The sequence below is a fragment of the Musca autumnalis genome, unplaced genomic scaffold (genome assembly GCF_047663935.1).
Source record: "Musca autumnalis isolate F117 unplaced genomic scaffold, ASM4766393v1 scaffold_4, whole genome shotgun sequence".
NCBI lineage: Eukaryota > Metazoa > Arthropoda > Insecta > Diptera > Muscidae > Musca > Musca autumnalis.
The window spans coordinates 231437701-231460884 of record NW_027411977.1 but is presented as its reverse complement, the minus strand read 5'-3'; the positions used below and the strand labels follow the sequence as shown (position 1 = coordinate 231460884).

The window sequence follows — 23184 nt, the reverse complement described above, 5'->3', positions numbered from 1 at the left end:
CAACATAATTCATATGTTCATAGTTTTTGTTTACTGATTTTAAAGAAAGTTTCAGCCAAAAGACGAATAAAATTAATTGATATGAACTGAAATAAAAATATTTGTCCTTGTTACAGATATCTATTCAATATTAAATTATATAAATTTCATTCATGTTTTCTATTTTTTCTCAAAATTATGGTGTTTTCAGTATATTTTCAAATTTTTCTATTTTAAAAATTAACGAGAGAGAGACCTGCCAAAATAACTTTTTGGTATACAGACTTTTGATTTTTGTTTCTAACGCTGCAGTTACACACATGCTAGTAAATTAGTGTCAGTTGAGTACATGTAAGTACATGTATTATACTCGAAAATGCCGAAAAATGTTCGACTGGCATGCAGTTTTCTTGTGTGTTTACACATGCCAAGTTCAATTTCAAAATTAGTAGTAGGGTTTTGTCCTGTCAGATCCAGTTCGGTCAGTTTATGGCCTCATCAAAAATCTAGACTTTTTTGCATTTATCAGGCCTTTATCTCAGAAAGGAATAGGAATTTGGCCTTGCTGTCTTTAGCAATATTGTAGCCCTAAACTAGTAGAACTTATCTTTCGAAAAAACCACATAAGAAAAACTTCATCTAGAGCATCAAAATCTATAAGATATAGAAAATTTTACATAATTGCTGAAATTCTGGTTAGTATCGGCTAAACTATTGGGAGTTGAACCAAGTAACCTTTTGCAAAAATCTTCCAAATAAAGTTCTCAACAATTCTTTAGAACATTCTGAAACTCTAAAACTCTTACTTCATGTTGTTTCAGCGGTATTTTGCATCATATCTTTTACAACACGTATTTCAAAAACAGTTCACACCAACAGTTTATTCTCGCATTTCGGATTTCACTTCATTGACATTTTTATTAAATCGTCTGACACAACAAAACCCGTCTGACACAACAAAACCCGACTAGGGTTTCTTGTCGTTTGGGTCTGTACTTTCAAAAAATCCTCAGTTCGAATTGTTTGCACAAGATCACCTTAAAAATGTTGCACAGTGTAATACTACACTGGTTTTGACTGCCCCGACAAATGAATTTTGTTACATGGATCACTGTTGAGATTGGATCAGATTGTTTATGAAAATCCGGCTTAAAATTTATGAAATGTTTCTACATGTAATAGTATTTTAAAAATTGTTCTGAATAGTGTAATATTGCTTTCATGTTATCATGAAGGCGGTCTCTCAATAAATTGTTGGTGTCCACCATTTTCATATTAAATATTGTTTATTTGTACATTATTCCATTTATTTGTACATTATTTATTAACAGCGGTTGATCGAGTATATGGGGCAGGAAGAAGGAACGATGATGCCATAAATGTCCTATCAGACAACAAATACACAACATTAATGCAGATAGTCTCGGTGCCCACAGCGGAATTTCCTAATTTTAATTTTAAGGGGAAATTATTGGGACCGAGAGGTATGACACTCAAGAAGCTGGAGGAAACGACTAAGTTTCGGATCCAGTTTAGGCGTCGCGGTTCCTTCAGGTCCTCTGAGGAAGGGGAAGTTAAGCGCACGTCTGGAGATCCTGCCTTCAGGCATCTCCAGAAAGAAATGCACGTTGTAGTTACTGCGGTAGCTCCGCCCGTGGAGGCATGCTCGATGATGGCAAGTGCGCTCCGGACTTTGAAAGAACACCTAAAGCCGGATAAATTTGATAAAATCTCGCAGAACCAGTTCAAAGAGCTGGTAAGGCTCAACCCAGAGTATAATAGGTAAGTAAGGATTGGCATAATTTTATTTATTTATTTTATTTATTCAATCCATATACTAAGTGTGACGTTTTTGTCATTATTATTATTTTCAGAAATCAATGTAAACAATCCAGATACCAGCCGTACCACCATAATAAGCGAAGCAAATGAACACAACGGTTCCAAAAGCTAGGAAATGGTACCTCCACCACCTTTCAAAACGATCATAGTTTCACTCAAACAGGAGATTTAGGAATTACATCCATTGCTGCAGTTGTGGAGAAGAAGATAACACAACAAATACAGCAGCAACAAAGTGTTTCCACAACAAATTCCTCCTCTCAACAAAACCACCTGGTTTCCACTAAATTAGAAAATTCTGACGGAATCGGAAAATGTAAAGATTCTACAGTTACATCTCCAGCAGCAGACACAAATCCAAATAATGGCTCTTGCATGAGGGACAATTTGAGTAGTAACCAACAAGAACCTCAAGAGATACAATCACCAACATGGCTTTCCACCTCTTCAGACTTCCCAAGTTTTGCGCAGCTGGCGCCATCCGAATCTTCCTCTGGATTGTGGACTTCCTCCACAGCCCCAAGTTTTTCTCACCATCAACAACAACAATCCTCAATGCAAAATTATCGCAATAAAATCGCTGATGTTGTGGAGAAGAAGATAACACAACAAATACAGCAACAACAAAATGTTTCCACAACAAATTCCTCCTCTCAACAAAACCACCTGATTTCCACTAAATTAAGAAATTCTGACATTATTAAAAAAAAAATAATTATTTTAGGGTTTATTGAGTACCTTTTGAACCTCGTAATCTACAGGCTTATAGCCTGTGAGACCGGAGCTAGGAGGCTTGTTGAATATATTTTCTTCTCTGCGTTTTTTAAGTCGATTTCTTATAGTCCTTGCAGGAACACCGTACTCCACCTCACACTTCGCGGGGCTCATTTCCCCATCCAGGCACATTTGCACACACATTACTAATGTTTCTGGTGGGTAATTTTTTCGTTTTTTTGCAACATTTGTTTTTTGGCCCGTTTTTGGCATTTTGTTTTTACATCTGATGGAGACGATGTAGATGCAGATTGGGTTGACGATATAAAGGAAGACTGGCCTTGGGCTGCTTCCACCATTGACGATGTTGAGGCTGGTTGCACCAGTGACAGATTTGAGGAAGACTGGCCTGGGGCTGGTCGCAACAGTGACGATGTTGAGGCTGGTTGCGACAGTGACGATGTTGAGGCTGGTTGCAACAGTGACGATGTTGAGGCTGGTTGCAACAGTGACGATGTTGAGGCTGGTTGCAACAGTGACGATGTTGAGGCGGGTTGCAAAAGTGACGATGTTGAGGCTGGTTGCACCAGTGACAGATTTGAGGAAGACTGGCTGGGGCCCAATTGAATTCTTGAAACCCCATGCGGGACAACAATAATTATAATTTTGTCTTCTTTTGTATCTGAAAAACAGAATAATACAAAATGACACTAAATAAGAGTAGTTTATATATATTGAGAGGTTTTCTTAATTATTATGTGGAAATGGTATTTTAAGTTTTTTTTGGTAAAAATTCATGTAACACCCAAAGGTTCTTTCTTACAATGAGCTTACTTGTTCAGAAGAAACTTTGATTTGGTGAAAGCTAACTCGCTGTAGGGTATGGTATGGACGGCCCTGTCCAACCATAGCCTTTGCTTACTTGTTTTTTATTAAATTTAGTTATAAGTTGAGTAGTGTAAGTAATGTGTCTGCTCTGTTGCAATGTTAGGCCATGTTTATATTATAGCCTTTTGCAGGGTTAACCTTCTTTATGAGGATTTGTTTGACGTATATGTAATGGAATTGACATTTAAAACCCAGTGGGTTTGTTAAATCCTGTTATATATAAACGTACTATTAAATAAATAAATTGAAATTAAAAATGAAAAAAGCAAAAATAAAAATATAGGTTGAAAAATATATTACAAAATACCAACCCTTTTATTTTGGGAAATGCAATTCAGCCCAAAACAACCTGTTAGCCTCTTCAATGTTGTTGCACGTTGCAACGCAGGCATCGGATCGCTCCTTCGCATATTGCATTGAATTGTTTGTTGGGGTGCCCTCAACCAGACTTCTAACATTGTGGAAAAACTTTTCATTATGATTCATAATTAATATCTTGATATTAGAAGCATATTAAAAGCACAAGATTGGTGACTATCAGGTGCAGTTTTATAAAGGCCAGTTAAATCGTCAGTTGTAAAGCAGATAGTTAATGAAAAAATCATTAAAGAAATGTCATAATGCATTCAACGATAAACCTACCATTGTTTCGCTTAGAGTGCTCCAATGTCGATTCCATTGTGCCCAACATGAACTTTCAAGTGAAACGAAACTCTCCCTTTCTATTATGCATTTTAAATATTGTTGTTGCATTTTAAATATTTTAGTTTCTCCGTGGAAATTTGTCTTCAATCCACAATAGCTGGACATCTGGATTTGACATAGACCAAGTCTTCGATTGTGGCATTAGTTGTGTAACGACTTTTGAATAAAGCATAAAATGCTTCAATCACCCTTATTACGGTTGGCGTTGTCGTATCCAAAATTGCAAGCTGACGTGTCGTAACGTCTAATTGGTATTATGTATGTTTTTGAACAAAAAAGCAAAAATTTCAATTTTTAAAGAATTCTTTTTGTAACAAACATAATTAGAATTATTAGTAGATCATTTTTAAACTTTTAATTCAGAAGAAAAACTAACCCTATAGTTTTTACAATCAAAATAAGTGTTTGGCGTAGACGTTTTTGTGGTGGTTGGCGTAGTCGTTGTCGTAGGGATATTTTTTGGTACCACGTAACATTTACGACAACGACAATTTTTTTCTCATACAAAATTTAAAAAATATATATATTTTAATTGTAAAACTATTTGTTTGAAATCATCTTTTGAGCAAGAACTAAGAAATTTACATTGCATCAATCGTTATATGAGGACTCTAACAGATTTTCAATAGAAAGTTTGTCATCTGATAAAGACACGAAATTTATCTTATGCAAATGAATCAAAGTAGTAATATTTGTATTTATTATAGTTATTTTCCAATACATTTTAATAATCATTGCCAAAAAATTCTTTTGAAATTCATTTGTTTTTATTTTTATATGCTGTCGTTTACAAAATCGGTCACGACTCTTTCCTCGTATTTCAACGCCATACGTAATACCAATTTGTCGTGTTACGCCATACGCAATACCGATTTGTCGTATCAAAAAAAATAAATGTTGTATTTAAACCAAGAAATGCGTTCTGGGAATTAAAAATGTATTTCTTTCGATTTTTTAAGGATATAACATGCTATAAAAGACAAAAAATGTCGTTGTATATAATTTTTCATCATATAAAAATGTATCTTACGACTACGCCAACGTCTACGCCTACGACAACGTCTACGTCACTTGAACGTCTACGACTACGCCAACCGTAATAAGGGTGAATACCAATTAGACGTTACGACACGTCAGCTTGCAATTTTGGATACGACAACGCCAACCGTAATAAGGGTGATTGTTAGATAACACTTCAGGGAAAAATACAAAATTATTAAAAAAAACCATAAGTATTTTGCCTTAAGACGGGCTTCAAAAACTGGTTATGCCATATGGCATAAAATCACCGAAAGGGTTAAAAATTTGCAGTGAATCACAGTCAAAAGTATCCACTTCAGTTTCTTTCACTAAAACTGCGATTGCTAAGAATTGGTTAATGATAGCGATTTCATTCCTTTTTATATTTGTACATAAGTGTTTTAACATAAATATAAAAAAATAAAATTAACGAAGTTTAGGTAAATTTAGATAAAAAAAAATAAAAATGGTTAAACAACATCGATTTCTACCTCACAGTGAAAAGTATGCACTCTAAAAGTTTCATGAAACAAAAAGGATTTCTTAGGAGTTTAGCACTTGGTATGTATGACATCCTTTGTTATTCTTTACAGCTTTTAGCCTTTTTGACAAATATTTAACTAAGTTTTCGGGGCAAGATATCGGAATTTTCACCCATTCTCCTTGCAAGGCATATTTCAGGGTTCCTATACTTTAGATCATCATCCGGCAAAAAGGGGCACACGTGCCCTTGATGAGAATAACAGCAGAACAACCACCATTCAGTCTTCATCCAGAAGTCAAAGAAGCAAGTTCTGCTGTCGCTTGTTTCAATGATTTTTATACCCTCAGCCTTTAGGCTAAAGAGGGTATTTACACTTTGATACAACCAAAAATCTGCCTCATCGAAATAATGGTTTTAGACCCCAAGTATGTTTGTACGATATCCGTTTCAGACAATTTTGAGTAGATCTAGCAATGTCCGTCCGTCTGTCTGTCCGGCTGGCTGGTGCGCACGAAACTCTCGAACGGATCAATCGATTCGGTTCAAATTTTGGGTATCGAAATATTTTGTCCAGATTCGATTTAAGTTCGAAGATGGGCCATATAGGTCCACTCCTTCAGGTACCTCCCCCACAAATGTTCAAAAATTGTCGCAAAACTTGTGCGCACGATAACTCTTGTAGGGAATAACCGATTTGGTCCATACTTTGCACATCGTGTAATTTCTACCAAACTTAGATGAGGTTCCAATATGGACTCAATCGGTCCACTCCTTCGGGTACCTCCCACACAAAATTTCGGAAAAGTTCAGTTTAGGACCTGGTCTCGCATCGCTTTGATTTTTGTTTACTCAAGTTGTATTCGCTGTCCTCTATACGACGCTGTAAGTTTCATTAGGGGCAAGTCCATACTTCCTTAGAAAATAGCCTGAAAGTTAAAAAAACGCTATGACACCGTGTGTAGTAGTTGGAGCGCAAGATAACTCTCGAACGGATCTGCCGATTCGGTCCAAAATTTGGCTTTCGTAATATTTTGTCCAAACTTAGTTCAAGTTCAAAGATGGATTATATCGGTCCACTCCTTCCGGTACCTCCCCCACAAAAGTTCGAGAATGTTCGGAAAATTTGTGCGTACGATAACTCTTGATGGGAGTGACCGATTTGGTCCATACTTTACACATTCTCATAATATCTACCAGATATAGATCAGGTTCGAATATGGACTATATTTGTCCACTCCATCCCGTACCCCCACACAAAATTTTGGATAAGTTCACTTTAAGACCTGCTATTGAATCACTTTGATTTTTGTTGAAGCAACTTACATTCGCTGCCTCAATTTCAGGGGCAAGTCCATACTTCTTGAGCCCGAATGGTGTAAAAACCCCTATGGCAACCCCATGGTCTATGTCGGTCCATTCCTTTAAGTACCTTTTCCGCAAAATTTTTGAACTTTAATCCTAATCAAGAATTTTGTCGGTTCATACGACCAAAATTTTGAAACCCCCTAAATACATAAGTTTTTTGTGAAAAAATTGTTTCAATTTGCACAGGCTGAGGGTATATCTCTGTCGGCAAAGCCGACTGATACTTTTTTACTTGTTAATTTTAGCAATGCATTAACGCATTGCATTGGAGGGAGCGAGAGAGAGTCGTATGCGTGAAACCGCAAAGAATGCGTTTGTGTTAGTGCCGATACCTGCTTTAGATCATAGCCGACCAAGAAGAGCGAGCGCTTAAATTGTTTATGTGTGGGTAAAATTACACTGACAGAACAGAACAGGGTGATGATTTTCATATTGAGTATGAAATGAAAAACACAGGAAAAAAGTTGTCACGGCGTGATAGCGTTCAGAGCCAAACATAGTGGTGGGTGTGTGGGTTCGAATCGTCGGCTTTCCTTTTTCATTTGCATTATAGATCATAAAAAAAGCTCGATTAATAAATTAAAAAAAATTAATAAGCCCAATCATGAATATCAACTCACCGTGAGTTGTTTCACTTTCTCCTTTAAGTTGCAACGACAGAAAGACAAAACTCACGGGGAGTTTACATTCATGATTGGACTGAATACTAAAAATGATCTTCGCCTAAAAAGGCAAAATTTTCAAATAGAAAAAATATATTGTTGGCGCGTTCGCTTTGTATGACTAAAATTAAAAATAATATACAGTGAATCACAGTCAAAAGTATCCACTTCAGTTTCTGTTATTAAAACTGCGATTGCTAAGAGTTAATTAATGATAGCGGTTTCGTTCTTTTTATATTTTTACATTAGGGTCTTAACTTAAATATAATAAAATAAAATTAACGAAATTCGGGTAAATTTTGATAAAAAAAAAAAAAATGGTTAAACAACATCGATTTCTACCTCACAGTGAAAATTATCCACTCATATTATTTTTTTCGCACATTTCCCGTCATTAAATGATATTTTGTATGCGTATTATAATGACGCCTAAGGTAAGATGGATATGCGTCATTAAAAATATTAATACAAAACAAAAAATCATTTTCAAATTCTTCCCTCTCCATATATTTGCTGTACAACTGCAAAATCTTTTCAGTGCACCAAAAAAAAAAAAAAAAAAAAAACAAATAAAGCGGCATCAACCTGCTTGCATGACATTGAGTACAAAACTGAAGTAAAAAAATCAAAACATTTGCTCCCTTACTTTGCGTTCGGGTCGCGTGTGTGTGATTTGCCGAAAAACTTCGTAACCATATCAATACCAACGAACGGGTTTGCTTTAGATGTTACTTTTTTATATTTGTCTCCAAAATACTCCATAAATTATCTATAGGATTCAAATCCGAGGATAGGGGAGGTGTTTGAATCACTTTTGGACAGTTACAAAGCATCCATTTTGGAAAAATATGTGATTTGTGCTCGGGCTCATACATTGATAAAATAGGAATGTTGTCCCAAATCCCATTTTTCAGCGCCTAAATTTCAAATTATCCTTTCAGAATGTTTAAATAATACATCTTATCCTTAATTCGTTCGACACGATTTCCTATACCGGAAGCACTCAAGCAACGCCATACCACAACTGTGCTTTACTGTTGAAATTGTGTGTGTGTGGGGTCCAAGGCGGTATTTGCCCTATAACATACCTTAATTGGTCCATATGACCAAAATGGGCTGCCAATGAAAGCAATGAAGACAACTTTAACCTGTTTTGGTTAAATTTGGTTTTGTTTTCAGGAATTGTTAAGTGACTTATTGATCATTTCACAAGCGTGGATATTTTTTTAAAAATAATACATACTTATATTATATAATATTGAAATATTATATATTATATTTATAAATAAATATAATCAAATTAATTTTATATTTTATATATTTTATTACTAGTACAAATTTTTGTTATGATTGTTTTTTTCTTATTTTTAATATTGCTTAGCTGATTTACTAAACACATCTTCATATTTTCTTTAATTACATACTTTTAATGAATTTTAAGACTATTAAATTTAATGTATTGTTAGTTTTAACCTTTTGTAGTGTATGTTTTGCATCTTTTGGAACCGTTGTATTCATTTGCTTCGCTTATTATGGTGGTACGTCTGGTATCTGGATGGTTTACATGGATTTCTGAAAATAATAATAATGACAAAAACGTCACACTTAGTATATGGACTGAATAAATAAAATAAATAAATAAAAAATAAATAAAATTATGCCAATCATTACTTACCTTTTATACTCTGGGTTGAGCCTTACCAGCTCTTTGAACTGGTCCTGCGAGATTTTATCAAATTATCCCGCTTTAGGTGTTCCTTTAAAGACCGGAGCGCATTTGCCATCATGGTGTATGCCTCCACTGGCGGAGCTACCGCAATAACTACTACGTGCATGTCTTTCTGGAGATGCCTGAAGGCAGGATCTCCAGACATGCGTTTAGCTTCCTCTTCCTCAGCGGACCGGAAGGAACCGCGACCCCTGATCTGGATCCGACACTTTGTCGTTTCCTCCAGCTTCTTTAGCGTCATACCTTTCGGTCCCAGCAATTTCCCCTTAAAACTAAAATTTGGAAATTCCGCTGTGGGCACCGAGACTATTTGCATTAGCGTTGTGCATTTGTTGTCTGATAGGACATTTATGGCATCATCGGGCCTTCTTCCAGCCCCATATACTCGATCAACCGCTGTTAACAAATAATGTACAAATAAATGGAATAATGTACAAATAAACAATATTTAATATGAAAATGGTGGACACCAAAAATTTATTTAGAGACCGCCTTCATGATAACATGAAAGCAATATTGCACTATTCAGAACAATTTTTAAAATAGTATTACATGTAGAAACATTTCGTCGGATTTTCATAAACAATCTGATCCAATCTCAACAGTGATCCATGTAACAAAATTCATTTGTCGGGGCAGTCAAAAACAGTGTAGTATTACACTGTGCAACATTTTTAAGCTGATCTTGTGCAAACAATTCGAACTGAGGATTTTTTGAAAGTACAGACCCAAACGACAAGAAACCCTAGTCGGGTTTTGTTGTGTCAGACGATTTAATAAAAATGTCAATGAAGTGAAATCCGAAATGCGAGAATAAACTGTTGGTGTGAACTGTTTTTGAAATACGTGTTGTAAAAGATATGATGCAAAATACCGCTGAAACAACATGAAAGCTCTGTTCCTTTACGTGCAAGAATCTTCAAGTTTTACCACTTTTTATTCGAAAAGCGTTCCTTTAGTTCTGACACCATACAATTCATATGAGAGCAGTTCACAACTTTTGCTACTTTTGCCGGTTTTACCATTTTCAAAAGTAAAGGAACAGACCAGAAGTAAGCATTTTAGAGTTTCAGAATGTTCTAAAGAATTGTTGAGAACTTTATTTGGAAGATTTTTGCAAAAGGTTACTTGGTTCAACTCTCAATAGTTTAGCCGATACTAACCAGAATTTCAGCAATTATGTAAAATTTTCTATATCTTATAGATTTTGATGCTCTAGATGAAGTTTTTCTTATGTGGTTTTTTCGAAAGATAAGTTCTACTAGTTTAGGGCTACAATATTGCTAAAGACAGCAAGGCCAAATTCCTATTCGTTTCTGAGATAAAGGCCTGATAAATGCAAAAAAGTGTAGATTTAGATGAGGCCATAAACTGACCGAACTGGATCTGACAGGACAAACCCCTACTACTAATTTTGAAATTGAACTTGGCATGTGTAAACACACAAGAAAACTGCATGCCAGTCGAACACTTTTTCGGCATTTTCGAGTATAATACATGTACTTACATGTACTCCACTGGCACTAATTTACTAGCCTGCGTGTAACTGCAGCGTTAGAAAAAAAAATCAAAAGTCTGTATACCAAAAAGTTATTTTGGCAAGTCCCTCTCTCTCGTTAATTTTTAAAATACAGAAATTTGAAAATATGCTGAAAACACCAAAATTTTGAGAAAAAATAGAAAACATGAATGAAAGTTATATAATTTAATATTGAATAGATATCTGTAAGAAGGACAAATATTTTTTAAGTTCATATCAATTAATTTTATTCGTCTTTTGGCTGAAACTTTCTTTAAAATCAGTAAACAAAAACTATGCACATATGAATTATGTTGCTGTGAATGTTATAATGAACTATGTTTAAAATCAGTAAACAAAAACTATGAACATATGAATTATGTTGCTATGAATTTTATCAAATTAAGTACCATTTATTACTTACCTTTATTTACCAAATCGGTGATTAAAGGGAAATCACCCTTGTTTATTTTTGAAATTTCCTCTTCCAAATCGTTGACATATTTCAACTCTTCTGCCCGCAATTTTATAATGCTCTTACTTGTTGTTGGCTAAAAATACATAAATAAGTTAAATAATAAATAAATTAAATTAATAAATTAAAATGTCAGGAACAAAAGCCAATGTCTGCAGTTTATTGCATCTCATTGCATTTTCATGTAGGTTACGTCTTTATTCATGGTGACCTCTTCATTTTGACCACAAACTTACCTCTTCATTTTGACTTTTTTTATAAAAGATTTTAATATTGTTTTTTGTTCTTCAAATATTTATAAATTCGTCAGACATTCTGGAAATTATTTATTATTTATTGATCTTATTGAAAAATTCACGTCTTTGCGCGTCAAATGTTGCGGGTTCAAATGTTGTTTTCCAAAATAACTTTTTGGAACTAATTGCACGGAAAGAGTTCAAGAAGTTCAAATGGTGTTTTCCAGAATTACTTTTTGGAACTAATTGCATGGTAAAAGTGCAAGATGGTTAAAAGGAAGATTCTCCGAAGTAAATTTTTGGAACTAATTGCACGGTAAAAGTGCAAGATGTTCAAAAGGAAGATTCTCTGAGGTAAGTTTTTGGAACTAATTGCACGGTAAAAGTGCAAGATGTTCAAAATACTAAACGTTAATGTTTTAATTTGTTTTCATTATATAATATATGTATATTATAAAATAATTGTAATTGGCAATTTTGTAAGGGTTACCGATGATTTGTCTGACGATTTCTTTCCCTCCGATGTGGAAAGCTTCCTAATAGAGAATGGCATACTGGTTGACAAGAATCTTTATAATTTACAAAAATAACAAGATGAAACAAATGGAAGAAAATGTGGACAAACTACTTAACTACTACACAAATATATATTAGTACCCCTAAAAAGAAAAGCTTGATTTCAAGTTATTGATATGTTAAACTATAGCTGTGTTCCAGAACTAAAAAGTTTTTACAATTTTTACGCCTTTTACACATTTTACTCGAAAAAGCGTTCCCGTACACAAAAAAAGTTGTAAAATGTTCACTTCTCTTTAAACAAAAATGGCGCTGAATGACGCTCTCTTTAAAAACTTTTTACACGACAAATTTGGGCGAGTAAAAAAATAGTAACATGGTTGCCGGCGTCTGATTGGCTGATACGCCGACTTTGACATTTGTTCCAGTTTTTTGACTTATTTTCCATTTTTCCGTTCCCGAACTATTTCAAAAAACTTGTGCGTGAGAATTTTTTGCAGTTCTCTCTTTTACGAGTTTTACTATTAAAAAGTACGGGAACGAAGCTTATTTGTTTCTTTCACAATTCCAACCGTAAGCACAGAGGAGACCCTGTTGTGGTATGGCATTGTATGAGTGCTTTCGGTGTAGAAAATCGTGTCTTTATCAATCCTTCACATTGTTTTCTACAAATGGAACTACATATTTATTTAAATAAAGCTACTACTAACATTCTGATGTTTGTAAAATATAACACAAGTCGTGTAAGCTTTCTCTCGTGTCCAGAATAGCAGCGGTGCTTCTTGTTGTTGTTCCAAACCTTTTGTTGTTAGAGAAGAGGCAGAGGTTAAAGAATCCGTTTGAGGGGAACTTGTGCAAACGTTTTGTTGCTCTTCTTTTGTGTTTTCTAGCTGCAGATATATCCGGGATTGTCCCATTCTTCCACTTGTAGTCGGAATGTTTTTTAACTGTTGTTGCTGCGTCCATGGTAAAACTTCTCCCATTGGTCTGGCAACCATTTGTAGCTGAGATTTGTGTAGAATTTCACCTGTTGTATTATTTTCTTGTTGCTGTTGTTCATATCGTGGTACCAAGGTTTGGGTTGATCTAACCAATGATGAAGGGAAATTCTGATTGTGGTGAGAGTAACTTGGTGTAACCTCTCCTGCTGCTCTGGGGACAATTTGTAGCTGAGATCTGCGTACAATATCTCCTGTTGACTTTTCTGGTTGCTGCTGTTGCATCCGTGGTACAACCTCTCCTGCTGGTCTGGCTGAGATCTGAGATTTTCGTACAATTTTCCTTGCTGAATTATTTGCTTGTTGTTGTTGCATCCATGGTACAGCTCTCCTGCTGGTCCGGCAACCATTTGTAGCTTAGATCTGCGTACAATTTGCCTTGTTGAATTATTCTGTTGTTGCTGCTGTTGAGATCGTGGTACCAAGGTTTGGGTTGGTCTAACCAATGATGAAGAGAAATTCTGGTTGTGGTGAGAGCAACTTGGTGCAACCTCTCCTGCTGCTCTGGGGACAATTTGTAGCTGAGATCTGCGTACAATATCTCCTGTTGACTTTTCTGGTTGCTGCTGTTGCATCCGTGGTACAACCTCTCCTGCTGGTCTGGCTGAGATCTGAGATTTTCGTACAATTTTCCTTGCTGAATTATTTCCTTGTTGTTGTTGCATCCGTCGTACAACCTCTCCTGCTGGTCTGGCAACCGTTTGTAGCTGAGATCTGCGTACAATTTCCCTTGTTGACTTATTTGCTTGTTGCTGTTGTTGCGTCCATGGCACAACCTCTCCTGCCATTTGCAGCTGAGATTTCCGTAAAATTTCTCTGCGTACAATTTGCCCGTTGAATTATTCTGTTGTTGAGATCGAGGTACCATGGTCTGGGTAAATCTCACCAAAGATGAAGTAAAATTCTGATAGTTGCACATGGTTGCCATTGTAACATTTTGCAACTGCTGTTGTTGTTGCTGCTGTACCATTCCATATGTTTTTATACTGGACATGGAGGTGGTGGTGGTTACCAATTCTGAGCGCGATGAACTTTGGAAAATACATCGACCAAATGTTGGGATATGTTTGGAAGATTGCCTGGTATTCATATTCGTTATGTGGCGACCAGATGTCACCATTTCGCAAAGTTAAACGATTATTTCTATAATACATTTAGAATAGAATGGTATCATGATTTATTTAATAATGAAATTCTGCAGGCACTGCACGACCAGGCAGGCAACGACGACATCAAGGCAACGATCAAATTTCTATCGGCAATGACGGAGTTCAAAAAGCAACAAATTGTTGGCAAATTGGAAAAAAGTCTTACGGCGGTGTAGCACTCACATCCTCAGCAAGTATATCCGGACGCTGATGACGATGAAAAAAATGTTTGCAAGTTTTGGAAATTTAAAGTTGGACCTACAAAGCAGCCATCTAACCATCGAAAAGTTTTTCCACAATGTTAGAAGTCGGGTTGAGGTCACCCCAACAAACTATTCAATGCAATATGCGAAGGCGCGATCCGACGCCTGCGTTGCAACGTGCAACATTGAAGAGGCTAACAGGTTGTTTTGGGCTGAATTGCATTTCCCAAAATAAAAGGGTTGGTATTTTGTAATATATTTTTCAACCTATATTTTTATTTTTGCTTTTTTTCATTTTTAATTTCAATTTATTTATTTAACATTGCAACAGAGCAGACACATTACTTACACTACTCAACTTATAACTAAATTTAATAAAAAAAAAACAAGTAAGCAAAGGCTACGGTCGGACAGGGCCGACCATACCATACCCTACAGCGAGTTAGCTTTCACCAAATCAAAGTTTCTTCTGAACAAGTAAGCTCATTGTAAGAAAGATCCTTTGGTGTTACATGAATTTTTACCTAAACAAACTTAAAATACCATTTCCACATAATAATTAAGAAAACATCTCAATATACATAAACTACTCTTATTTAGTATCATTTTGTATTATTCTGTTTTTCAGATACAAAAGAAGACAACATTATAATAATTGTTGTCCCGCATGGGGTTTCAAGAATGCAATTGAGCCCAAGCCAGTCTTCTTCAAATCTGTCACTGTTGCAACCACCCTCAACATTGTCACTGTTGCAACCAGCCTCAACATCGTTACTTTTGCAACCAGCCTCAACATCGTCACTGTTGCAACCAGCCTCAACATCGTCACTGTTGCAACCAGCCTCAACATCGTCACTTTTGCAACCAGCCTCAACATCGTCACTGTTGCGACCAGCCCAAGGCCATTCTTCCTCAAATCTGTCACGGGTGCAACCAGCCTCAAACTTGGGAAGTCTGAAGAGGTGGAAAGCCATGTTGGTGATTGTATCTCTTGAGGTTCTTGTTGGTTACTACTCGAATTTGTTGTGGAACACTTTGTTGCTGCTGTATTTGTTGTGTTATCTTCTTCTCCACAACTGCAGCAATGGATGTAATTCCTAAATCTCCTGCTTGAGTGAAACTATGATCGTTTTGAAAGGTGGTAGAGGTATCATTTCCTAGCTATTGGAACCGTTGTATTCATTTGCTTCGCTTATTATGGTGGTACGGCTGGTATCTGGATTGTTTACATTGATTTCTGAAAATAATAATAATGACAAAAACGCCACACTTAGTATATGGATTGAATAAATAAATAAAAAATAAATAAAATTATGCCAATCATTACTTACCTATTATACTCTGGATTGAGCCTTACCAGCTCTTTGAACTGGTCCTGAGAGATTTTATCAAATTTATCCGGCTTTAGGTGTCCTTTCAAAGTCCGGAGCGCACTTGCCATCATCGAGTATGCCTCCACTGGCGGAGCTACCGCAGTAACTACAACGTGCATTTCTTTCTGGAGATGCCTGTAGGCAGGATCTCTAGACGTGCGCTTAACTTCCTCTTCCTCAGCGGACCTGAAGGAACCGCGACCCCTAATCTGGATCCGACACTTTGTCGTTTCCTCCAGCTTCTTGAGTGTCATACCTCTCGGTCCCAATAATGTCCCCTTCCGCAATTGAAATAAACTTTTCCTTCGATTCCCTATGGAAAGAAAAAAAATTGTAGTTGCATTAAGTGAAAAAACTCAAAACTATACATACCTTTTTTCCTTTTTTCCAGCACCTTCCGCAATTGAAATGAACTTTTCAATTTGTTTTAATAATAATTTTGTTTTCCATTCAGTTCAGTACACATGCCACTTCTTGAAAACCCTTCTCTAGCAGACGTGGTATCAACGATGATATACCCAATATCAGTGCACATACCACGAACAGGAGATCCAAAACAAACCACTTTCCTTTGTAATAAAAACAATTTCAACAGTTGCAGAGTTTTATGACGCCAATTTAAAACAATTTCACGCAGCGATAAGCCTACATAGAAACGACGCAGAGCACGACGTGATTCATCACCATCCATCACCCTCTTCAAAGAAGGCATCAGCTATCAACGATAACTTCACCTGGGGTAATGTTCCGACAACCTCCCCTTTGATTATCTTTACAATATTTGTTTTCACCCTGGAGTTGCTGTTTTCACCCTATGCCCATGAAATGGATTTTTGAATTGGTGTGGTATTTGTATGGGTTGCCATTTGTCAACATGGTTTCTATTTCTCCTTTGCAAATCGCTCGGAACGCATCATCATCTTCACAACCTTTGTAGCCACGCTATTTTTGTTTACCTCATTTTCGGCAAATATTGTGGCCCTCCTTCAAAGTCCTTCGGAGGCCATACATAACTTAAAGGATTTAAGTCAATCTCCCTTGGAAATTGGGGTCCAGGACACGGTCTATAATAAGATATATTTTAATGTAAGCTGATTTCGTGAAGTGCAAATTGTAAAAAGTTAAAATGTACCTTCCTTCCAGGAATCCACTGATCCCGTCACCACAGGCTTATAGCCTGCGAGACCGGAGCTAGGAGGCTTGTTGAATATATTTTCTTCTCTGCGTTTTTTAAGTCGTTTTCTTATAGTCCTTGCAGGAACACCGTACTCCACCTCACACTTCGCGGGGCTCATTTCCCCATCCAGGCACATTTGCACACACATTACTAATGTTTCTGGTGGGTATTTTTTTCGTTTTTTTGCAACATTTGTTTTTTGGCCCGTTTTTGGCATTTTGTTTTTACGTTTTGGTTGTGGTTCAAATAAGAAATCCGAACCGCTATCTGATGGAGACGATGTAGATGCAGATTGGGTTGACGATATAAAGGAGGCTGGTTGCACCAGTGACAGATTTGAGGAAGACTGGCCTTGGGCTGGTCGCAAAAGTGACGATGTTGAGGCTGGTTACACCAGTGGCAGATTTGAGGAAGACTGGCCTTGGGCTGGTCGCAACAGTGACGATGTTGAGGCTGGTTACACCAGTGACAGATTTGAGGAAGACTGGCCTTGGGCTGGTCGCAATAGTGACGATGTTGAGGCTGGTTGCACCAGTGACGATGTTGAGGCTGGTTGCAACAGTGACGATGTTGAGGCTGGTTGAATTAGAACCATTTCAGCTACCCATGATTGCTGTACCAACGAGGAAGAATTTTCCCTCAAGGAACTTTTTCGAAGACAGTAAGTATGTATGAATCCTCGGGTTCACGTACTCCATAGTAGGCCTCACGTTGTGGCCTTTGGAGGCCTGGAAAAAATTCTATAAAAAATCAAGTTTTAGGGTCTTTGGAGGCCTGGAAAAAAATTCTTTAAAATAAACCACGTTTTACGGCCTTGGAGGCCTGGAAAAAAATTCTTAAAAAAATCCAAGTTTGAGGGTCTTTGGAGGCCTGGAAAAAATTCTTTAGAAAATCCACATTTTAGGGCGTTTGGAGGTCTGAAAAATTGTTTAAAAAATCTGCGTTTAAAGGCCTTTGGAAAAAAATCTTGAAAAATTCATGTTTTAGGGCTTTTGGAGGCCTGGACAAATTGTTTAAAAATCTGCTTTTTAAGGCGTTGGGAAAAAATTCTTTAAAAATTCACGATTTAAGGGCTTTGAATGGCTGGAAAAAATTCTTTTAAAATGTACGTTTTATGGCCTTTGGAGGCCTGGAAAAATGCTTTAAAAATCACAGTTTGAAGTCCTGGAATAAATTCCTTAAAAAATCCATGTCAAGGAACGTGGAACAAATCTGTTGCAATAGGTTCTGTTCCGCGGCAGTTGTTATGTTTATCATCGAGAACTTGAGAACGTAACATCATAACCTCAAAACTGATCAAATAGAAGGTATTGTCTGGTTTACATTCGGCATCGTTTCGTGATTTCGAAGGCGTTTCGTGATTTCGCGTGGAATCATGCAAAATTTATCATGATTTCCCATACAAAAATGAAATCATCTCATTTCGTGATTTCAGCGAAATCAACATCGAAATCACAGTACACATGATATACAACCCTGTGTTTGCCTAAAAAAGTACCAAAAGTTGCAACACTTTTCACGTATCACAATAAACAAGGTAGATGGTCAATTGCTGCAACAAAAAATTTTATTATCAAAATTTGTAAACAATGTGAATAAAATATTAAATTACTTTTCTTAAATGCTATTTTTCATTGTGTTCCCGTACTTTTTTAATGGTAATGTTAGAAAAAAGAGCGAATTGTCAAAAATTTATTAAAAATTCCGGGAACGAAAAAATGACGGAAATTGCAAAAACTCCAGCATAAATGTCAACGTATCACCAATCATATCATGATCATGCTTGCTGCTAGTTTCTACTAGGCCAAAATTGTATGGCAGAAATCAGGAGAAGAACACAACTGTTATCGATCAAAATTTATTATGATGCTTCAACGATAAATGGCCTGCTCCCGTACTTTATAAAGTGGTAAAAGTCGTAAAAATTGTAAAAGTCGTAAAGGATTTTCATATAAATTTTGTGTACGGGAACGCAAAATGTGTAAAAGTGGTAAAAATTGTAAAAACTTTTTAGTTCTGGAACAGAGCTAAAATCATTGTTTATTTTTCCATTTGTTGGAACCATACACAATTAATACGATATATAGATAATTTTACGATAATTTTCAAAAGTTGTAAAGTTCTATATTGTCGTATATTTTGATGACTAATACAATTTACAATAACTTGTTTTGAAAATTCATGTTCAATCAGCTGCGCATATGCATCTACCTTGATCATTGTGATATGTCTGAAATCAACAAAAAATAAGTGTAAACACCGGGGTGTATTTCAGGATTTCGTGAAATCCAGTGGATTTTGGAGCGCAAGTGTAAACATGGCATATGATCGTTTACGAATGGTTTGAAAAATTGAATATGTTTTTCACAGCAGAATATCATTTTAATCTTTATTTTACAAAAACAATACCCTGGTACATGTTTAAGCACACATGAAATGTAAAGAAAGATTGCTTCAATCTTGCATCATTCTCTCTTTTAGGGAACTATTACTGCGTACAATTAGGAAAATAGTGTAAAAATATCATTTGTAAGGAAAATGTAATATATGTGTTCTGTTTTTTGTTTACTTCCTTTCCTCCTTTTTCAGGAAATGTAGGTAACAATTTAAACCAAAATAAAACCCTAACCTCCTTTATTAATTTATCTTTTCGGATGTATTTTTATACAAATTTCCTAACATTTTGCAACATAACTTTAAACTAATGCGCATTAATTAAATAATTTGCACAAATGGTAATGTAGAAAGATAACTATCACGAACACAAAAAATTCAATATTTTTTACGATTGAAATAAGAAAAAAACACGTCAAATTTAACACTATTTTAATAATAGCAAAGAGATTTAAAAAGTATTTAACAGTTTAACAGACAAACAAAAAAACAATTAATCGAAAGAATTTTGCACAAATTACTCACCATTTCTTCTTCTTTTTTTATCACAAAATTGAAGCGCGAGAACTTGAACACAATTTATTTGAATTTATTTACTTGTTGCCAAAACCAAATGTCTTTGCCAACTGATTTTATTTTTTCAACTGAAAAATTTCCAGCAAAAAAAATCAGTTGTTTACTTGAAAGTTGCCATATCGAAAATTGGTATCTACATTGAGTTGCCACTTTGTGGAAGAGCACAATCAACGTATCGTATCTTGTCGTACAGCGTATGTGTGCAGCGTACGACGGGAATATTGCAACAACTATCAAATACAGCCCAGCAAGAAGAAGAGACAGATAAACACGAATTGCTGCTTGAGGTGAGAAATTATAGAAAGAAATTATAAATTGTATGTAAATTCTTTAAAAATCATTAAAAAAATACAAAAATAGCTCGAAAAAAACTACTCAAACATTTCCACCTACATTTGTTTATTCATTCGCGTTACTTATTCTAAAAATAGAAATAAGGTGGTTTTATTTTTTGTTTATACCGGCCTCATTGCTCTCTCGCTCTGTAATGCAACTCTCATCACCTTATTTTGCAAACAATTTGACATTTAATTCACGAAATCATTCCTTGACAATTACAGACTTGGGAAGAGGATAAAAGCATTCACAGGAGGAACTTTGGAATTGTGTGAGCCCTTCGAAGCAACCAAGACGGCAACATGAAAACTTATTTGCTGCCCATATTGCTGGTGCTGGTATTTGCAGCATATTCCCTGCCACTTTTTCTCAGGGTTTATAGCACAACACAAATGGTCATCGATGAAGAATTCCACTTGAAACAAGGTCTACGTTATTGCCACAAGCAGTTCAAGGAGGTAAGTGATAAGATGAAATCTTCATTGATGCCATATAAAGCTACAACTAAATATGCTTATTTCTCGTTCTCTTCTAGTGGGATCCCAAAATAACCACATTCCCCGGTCTCTATTTCTTTGCCTTGCTCTTAATACCTTTAGAATTTTGTGAGGTATTGGGTTTGCGTTTGATTTCCTTGGTAGCGGCCGCCGTTAATGTTGTCCTCTTGTATTATATACGTCGCAAAACTTTGGGTAATGCCCATTCTACATTGGCTGCATTGGAAGCTCTGACAATTGGTAGTCTACCACCTCTATATTTCTTTAGTCATTTATATTATTCCGATACTCTGTCGTTGACCACGGTCCTTTTGATGTATGTCTTTTGGCAGAGAGGTAACCATTTACAGGCATCTGTGTATGGTAGGTTTGTGGATACTATTGTTCTTCCCTTCCATTGAATTATTTGTTGTCTTTCCTTTAGCTGCTGCCAGTGTTTTAATGCGTCAAACCAATGTGGTTTGGGTTGCCATGGCCTTCGGTACAATGGCCTTGGATTTGGTGACGGTGAAATATGCCGAACTGAAGGGAATAAAACCCAACGATGTGCAAATTTATAAACCTAAGGTAAAGTGACCGACTTTATTGTGGAGTAGATGACCCCAAGAGGCGTCTACTGTAGAGTAGATGACCCCAAGGGTCGTCTACTGTAGAGTAGATGACCCCAAGGGTCGTCTACTGTAGAGTAGATGACCCCAAGGGTCGTCTACTGTAGAGTAGATGACCCCAAGGGTCGTCTACTGTAGAGTAGATGACCCCAAGGGTCGTCTACTGTAGAGTAGATGACCCCAAGGGTCGTCTACTGTAGAGTAGATGACCCCAAGGGTCGTCTACTGTAGAGTAGATGACCCCAAGGGTCGTCTACTGTAGAGTAGATGACCCCAAGGGTCGTCTACTGTAGAGTAGATGACCCCAAGGGTCGTCTACTGTAGAGTAGATGACCCCAAGGGTCGTCTACTGTAGAGTAGATGACCCCAAGGGTCGTCTACTGTAGAGTAGATGACCCCAAGGGTCGTCTACTGTAGAGTAGATGACCCCAAGGGTCGTCTACTGTAGAGTAGATGACCCCAAGGGTCGTCTACTGTAGAGTAGATGACCCCAAGGGTCGTCTACTGTAGAGTAGATGACCCCAAGGGTCGTCTACTGTAGAGTAGATGACCCCAAGGGTCGTCTACTGTAGAGTAGATGACCCCAAGGGTCGTCTACTGTAGAGTAGATGACCCCTAGGGTCGTCTACTGTAGAGTAGATGACCCCAAGGGTCGTCTACTGTAGAGTAGATGACCCCAATTAATTTTTGTCTTCTTTTTATCTCCATTCAGGTTATAGTGGATATTTTGAAACGCTTTGAGCTTGTGGTAAAATGCCTTTGGTACATTATTACACAAGGATGTTTCTATCTGGTTATTATCCTACCATTTATGGGTTTCGTTTATCTCAATGGTTCTATTGTGCTGGGAGATAAGAGAGCTCACGAGGCTAGCATTCATTTACCACAGGTAATACCAAACAGATTTTAAAAATGCAAATCAAAAAACTTATGTTTGTCTTCTGTTTCTCTTACAGCTCTTCTATTTCGCCGTATTCTGCTGCTTCTTTGGCATTTCGAATGTTATTAATCGTTTCCGTGTCACTATGCAAGCCTTGTGGAAGTATAAAAGTGAAATGTGCATGTTGACTGTGGTCTTCCTTATGATTGTGCGTTTCAATACCTTGGTCCATCCATACCTCTTAGCCGATAATCGTCATTATATATTCTATGTATGGCAAAGGCTATATGGTCGCTATTGGTGGTTTAAGTACTGTATGTGCCCTGTCTATGCTATCTGCTTCATGTTCATCCACCAAGGCATTAAACATTTACGTTTTAATCTTCAATTTATGTTTTGGTTAGCAACTGCCATAGTTTTATGTTTCCAACGTCTATTGGAATTGCGTTATTTTATAATTCCCTTTGTTCTGTTTCGTCTAAATACCCGTCCTAATTTGAAATCTAGTCGTTCCCATTGGACTGAATTGAGCTTTAATGTTCTAATTAATGCCATAACATTTTACATATTCTTTACCAAAGAAATTCAATGGGATAATTATAAGGAACCACAAAGGCTTATATGGTAGAGCGAGCACAAATTACATATTGTTGTTAGAAGAACTTGACGTTATATATTCTTACAGTTTAATGCATTTTATTTATTTTGAAGAAACAAAGAAGACTTGCTTGAGGAAAAAATCAATAAAAATCCATTTTTGAAAACAAAGAAAAACGAAATAAAAAGAAAAAACCTCATCCGGAGCCACAGTAAAATGAAATAAAAAGAAAAAAACTGCGGAATCGTGAAGCCAAGATGTG

The 23184-nt window shown here is 36.4% G+C and overlaps 2 protein-coding genes across 3 annotated transcripts; both read left to right on the top strand.

Annotated features, from left to right (window-relative positions):
• Positions 1 to 5302: 5302 nt before the first annotated feature.
• LOC141403925 (uncharacterized) lies at positions 5303 to 15821 on the top strand. Of its 2 annotated transcripts, XM_073987031.1 has the most exons (3): positions 5303 to 5709; positions 14334 to 14722; positions 15112 to 15821. In XM_073987031.1, exon 3 carries the CDS (start codon positions 15165 to 15167, stop codon positions 15582 to 15584), a length of 420 nt encoding a protein of 139 aa, XP_073843132.1. In that variant the 5' UTR covers positions 5303 to 5709; positions 14334 to 14722; positions 15112 to 15164; the 3' UTR covers positions 15585 to 15821. The 2 variants fall into 2 exon arrangements, with proteins under 2 accessions (XP_073843132.1, XP_073843131.1); XM_073987030.1 differs by lacking the exon at positions 14334 to 14722 and having other exon boundaries at positions 5434 to 5709.
• Positions 15822 to 20086: 4265 nt separating this feature from the next.
• Positions 20087 to 23074, top strand: Alg10 (alpha-1,2-glucosyltransferase Alg10). Its single transcript, XM_073987029.1, has 6 exons — positions 20087 to 20290; positions 20564 to 20797; positions 20875 to 21199; positions 21261 to 21403; positions 22157 to 22333; positions 22401 to 23074. The coding sequence occupies exons 2-6, from the start codon at positions 20642 to 20644 to the stop codon at positions 22950 to 22952; spliced, it is 1353 nt and encodes a 450-aa protein (XP_073843130.1). The 5' UTR covers positions 20087 to 20290; positions 20564 to 20641; the 3' UTR covers positions 22953 to 23074.
• The last annotated feature ends 110 nt before the right edge of the window (positions 23075 to 23184 follow it).

Coding starts and splice junctions, on each gene's coding strand:
- Alg10 (XM_073987029.1), top strand. CDS start 20,642: ATGAAAACTTATTTGCTGCCCATATTGCTGGTGCTGGTATTTGCAGCA. Junction 20,798..20,874: donor GCCACAAGCAGTTCAAGGAG/GTAAGTGATAAG, acceptor GTTCTCTTCTAG/TGGGATCCCAAAATAACCAC. Junction 21,200..21,260: donor TTTACAGGCATCTGTGTATG/GTAGGTTTGTGG, acceptor TCTTTCCTTTAG/CTGCTGCCAGTGTTTTAATG.
- LOC141403925 (XM_073987030.1), top strand. CDS start 5,655: ATGCACTCTAAAAGTTTCATGAAACAAAAAGGATTTCTTAGGAGTTTA. Junction 5,710..15,111: donor TCTTAGGAGTTTAGCACTTG/GTATGTATGACA, acceptor TCTGTTTTTCAG/ATACAAAAGAAGACAACATT.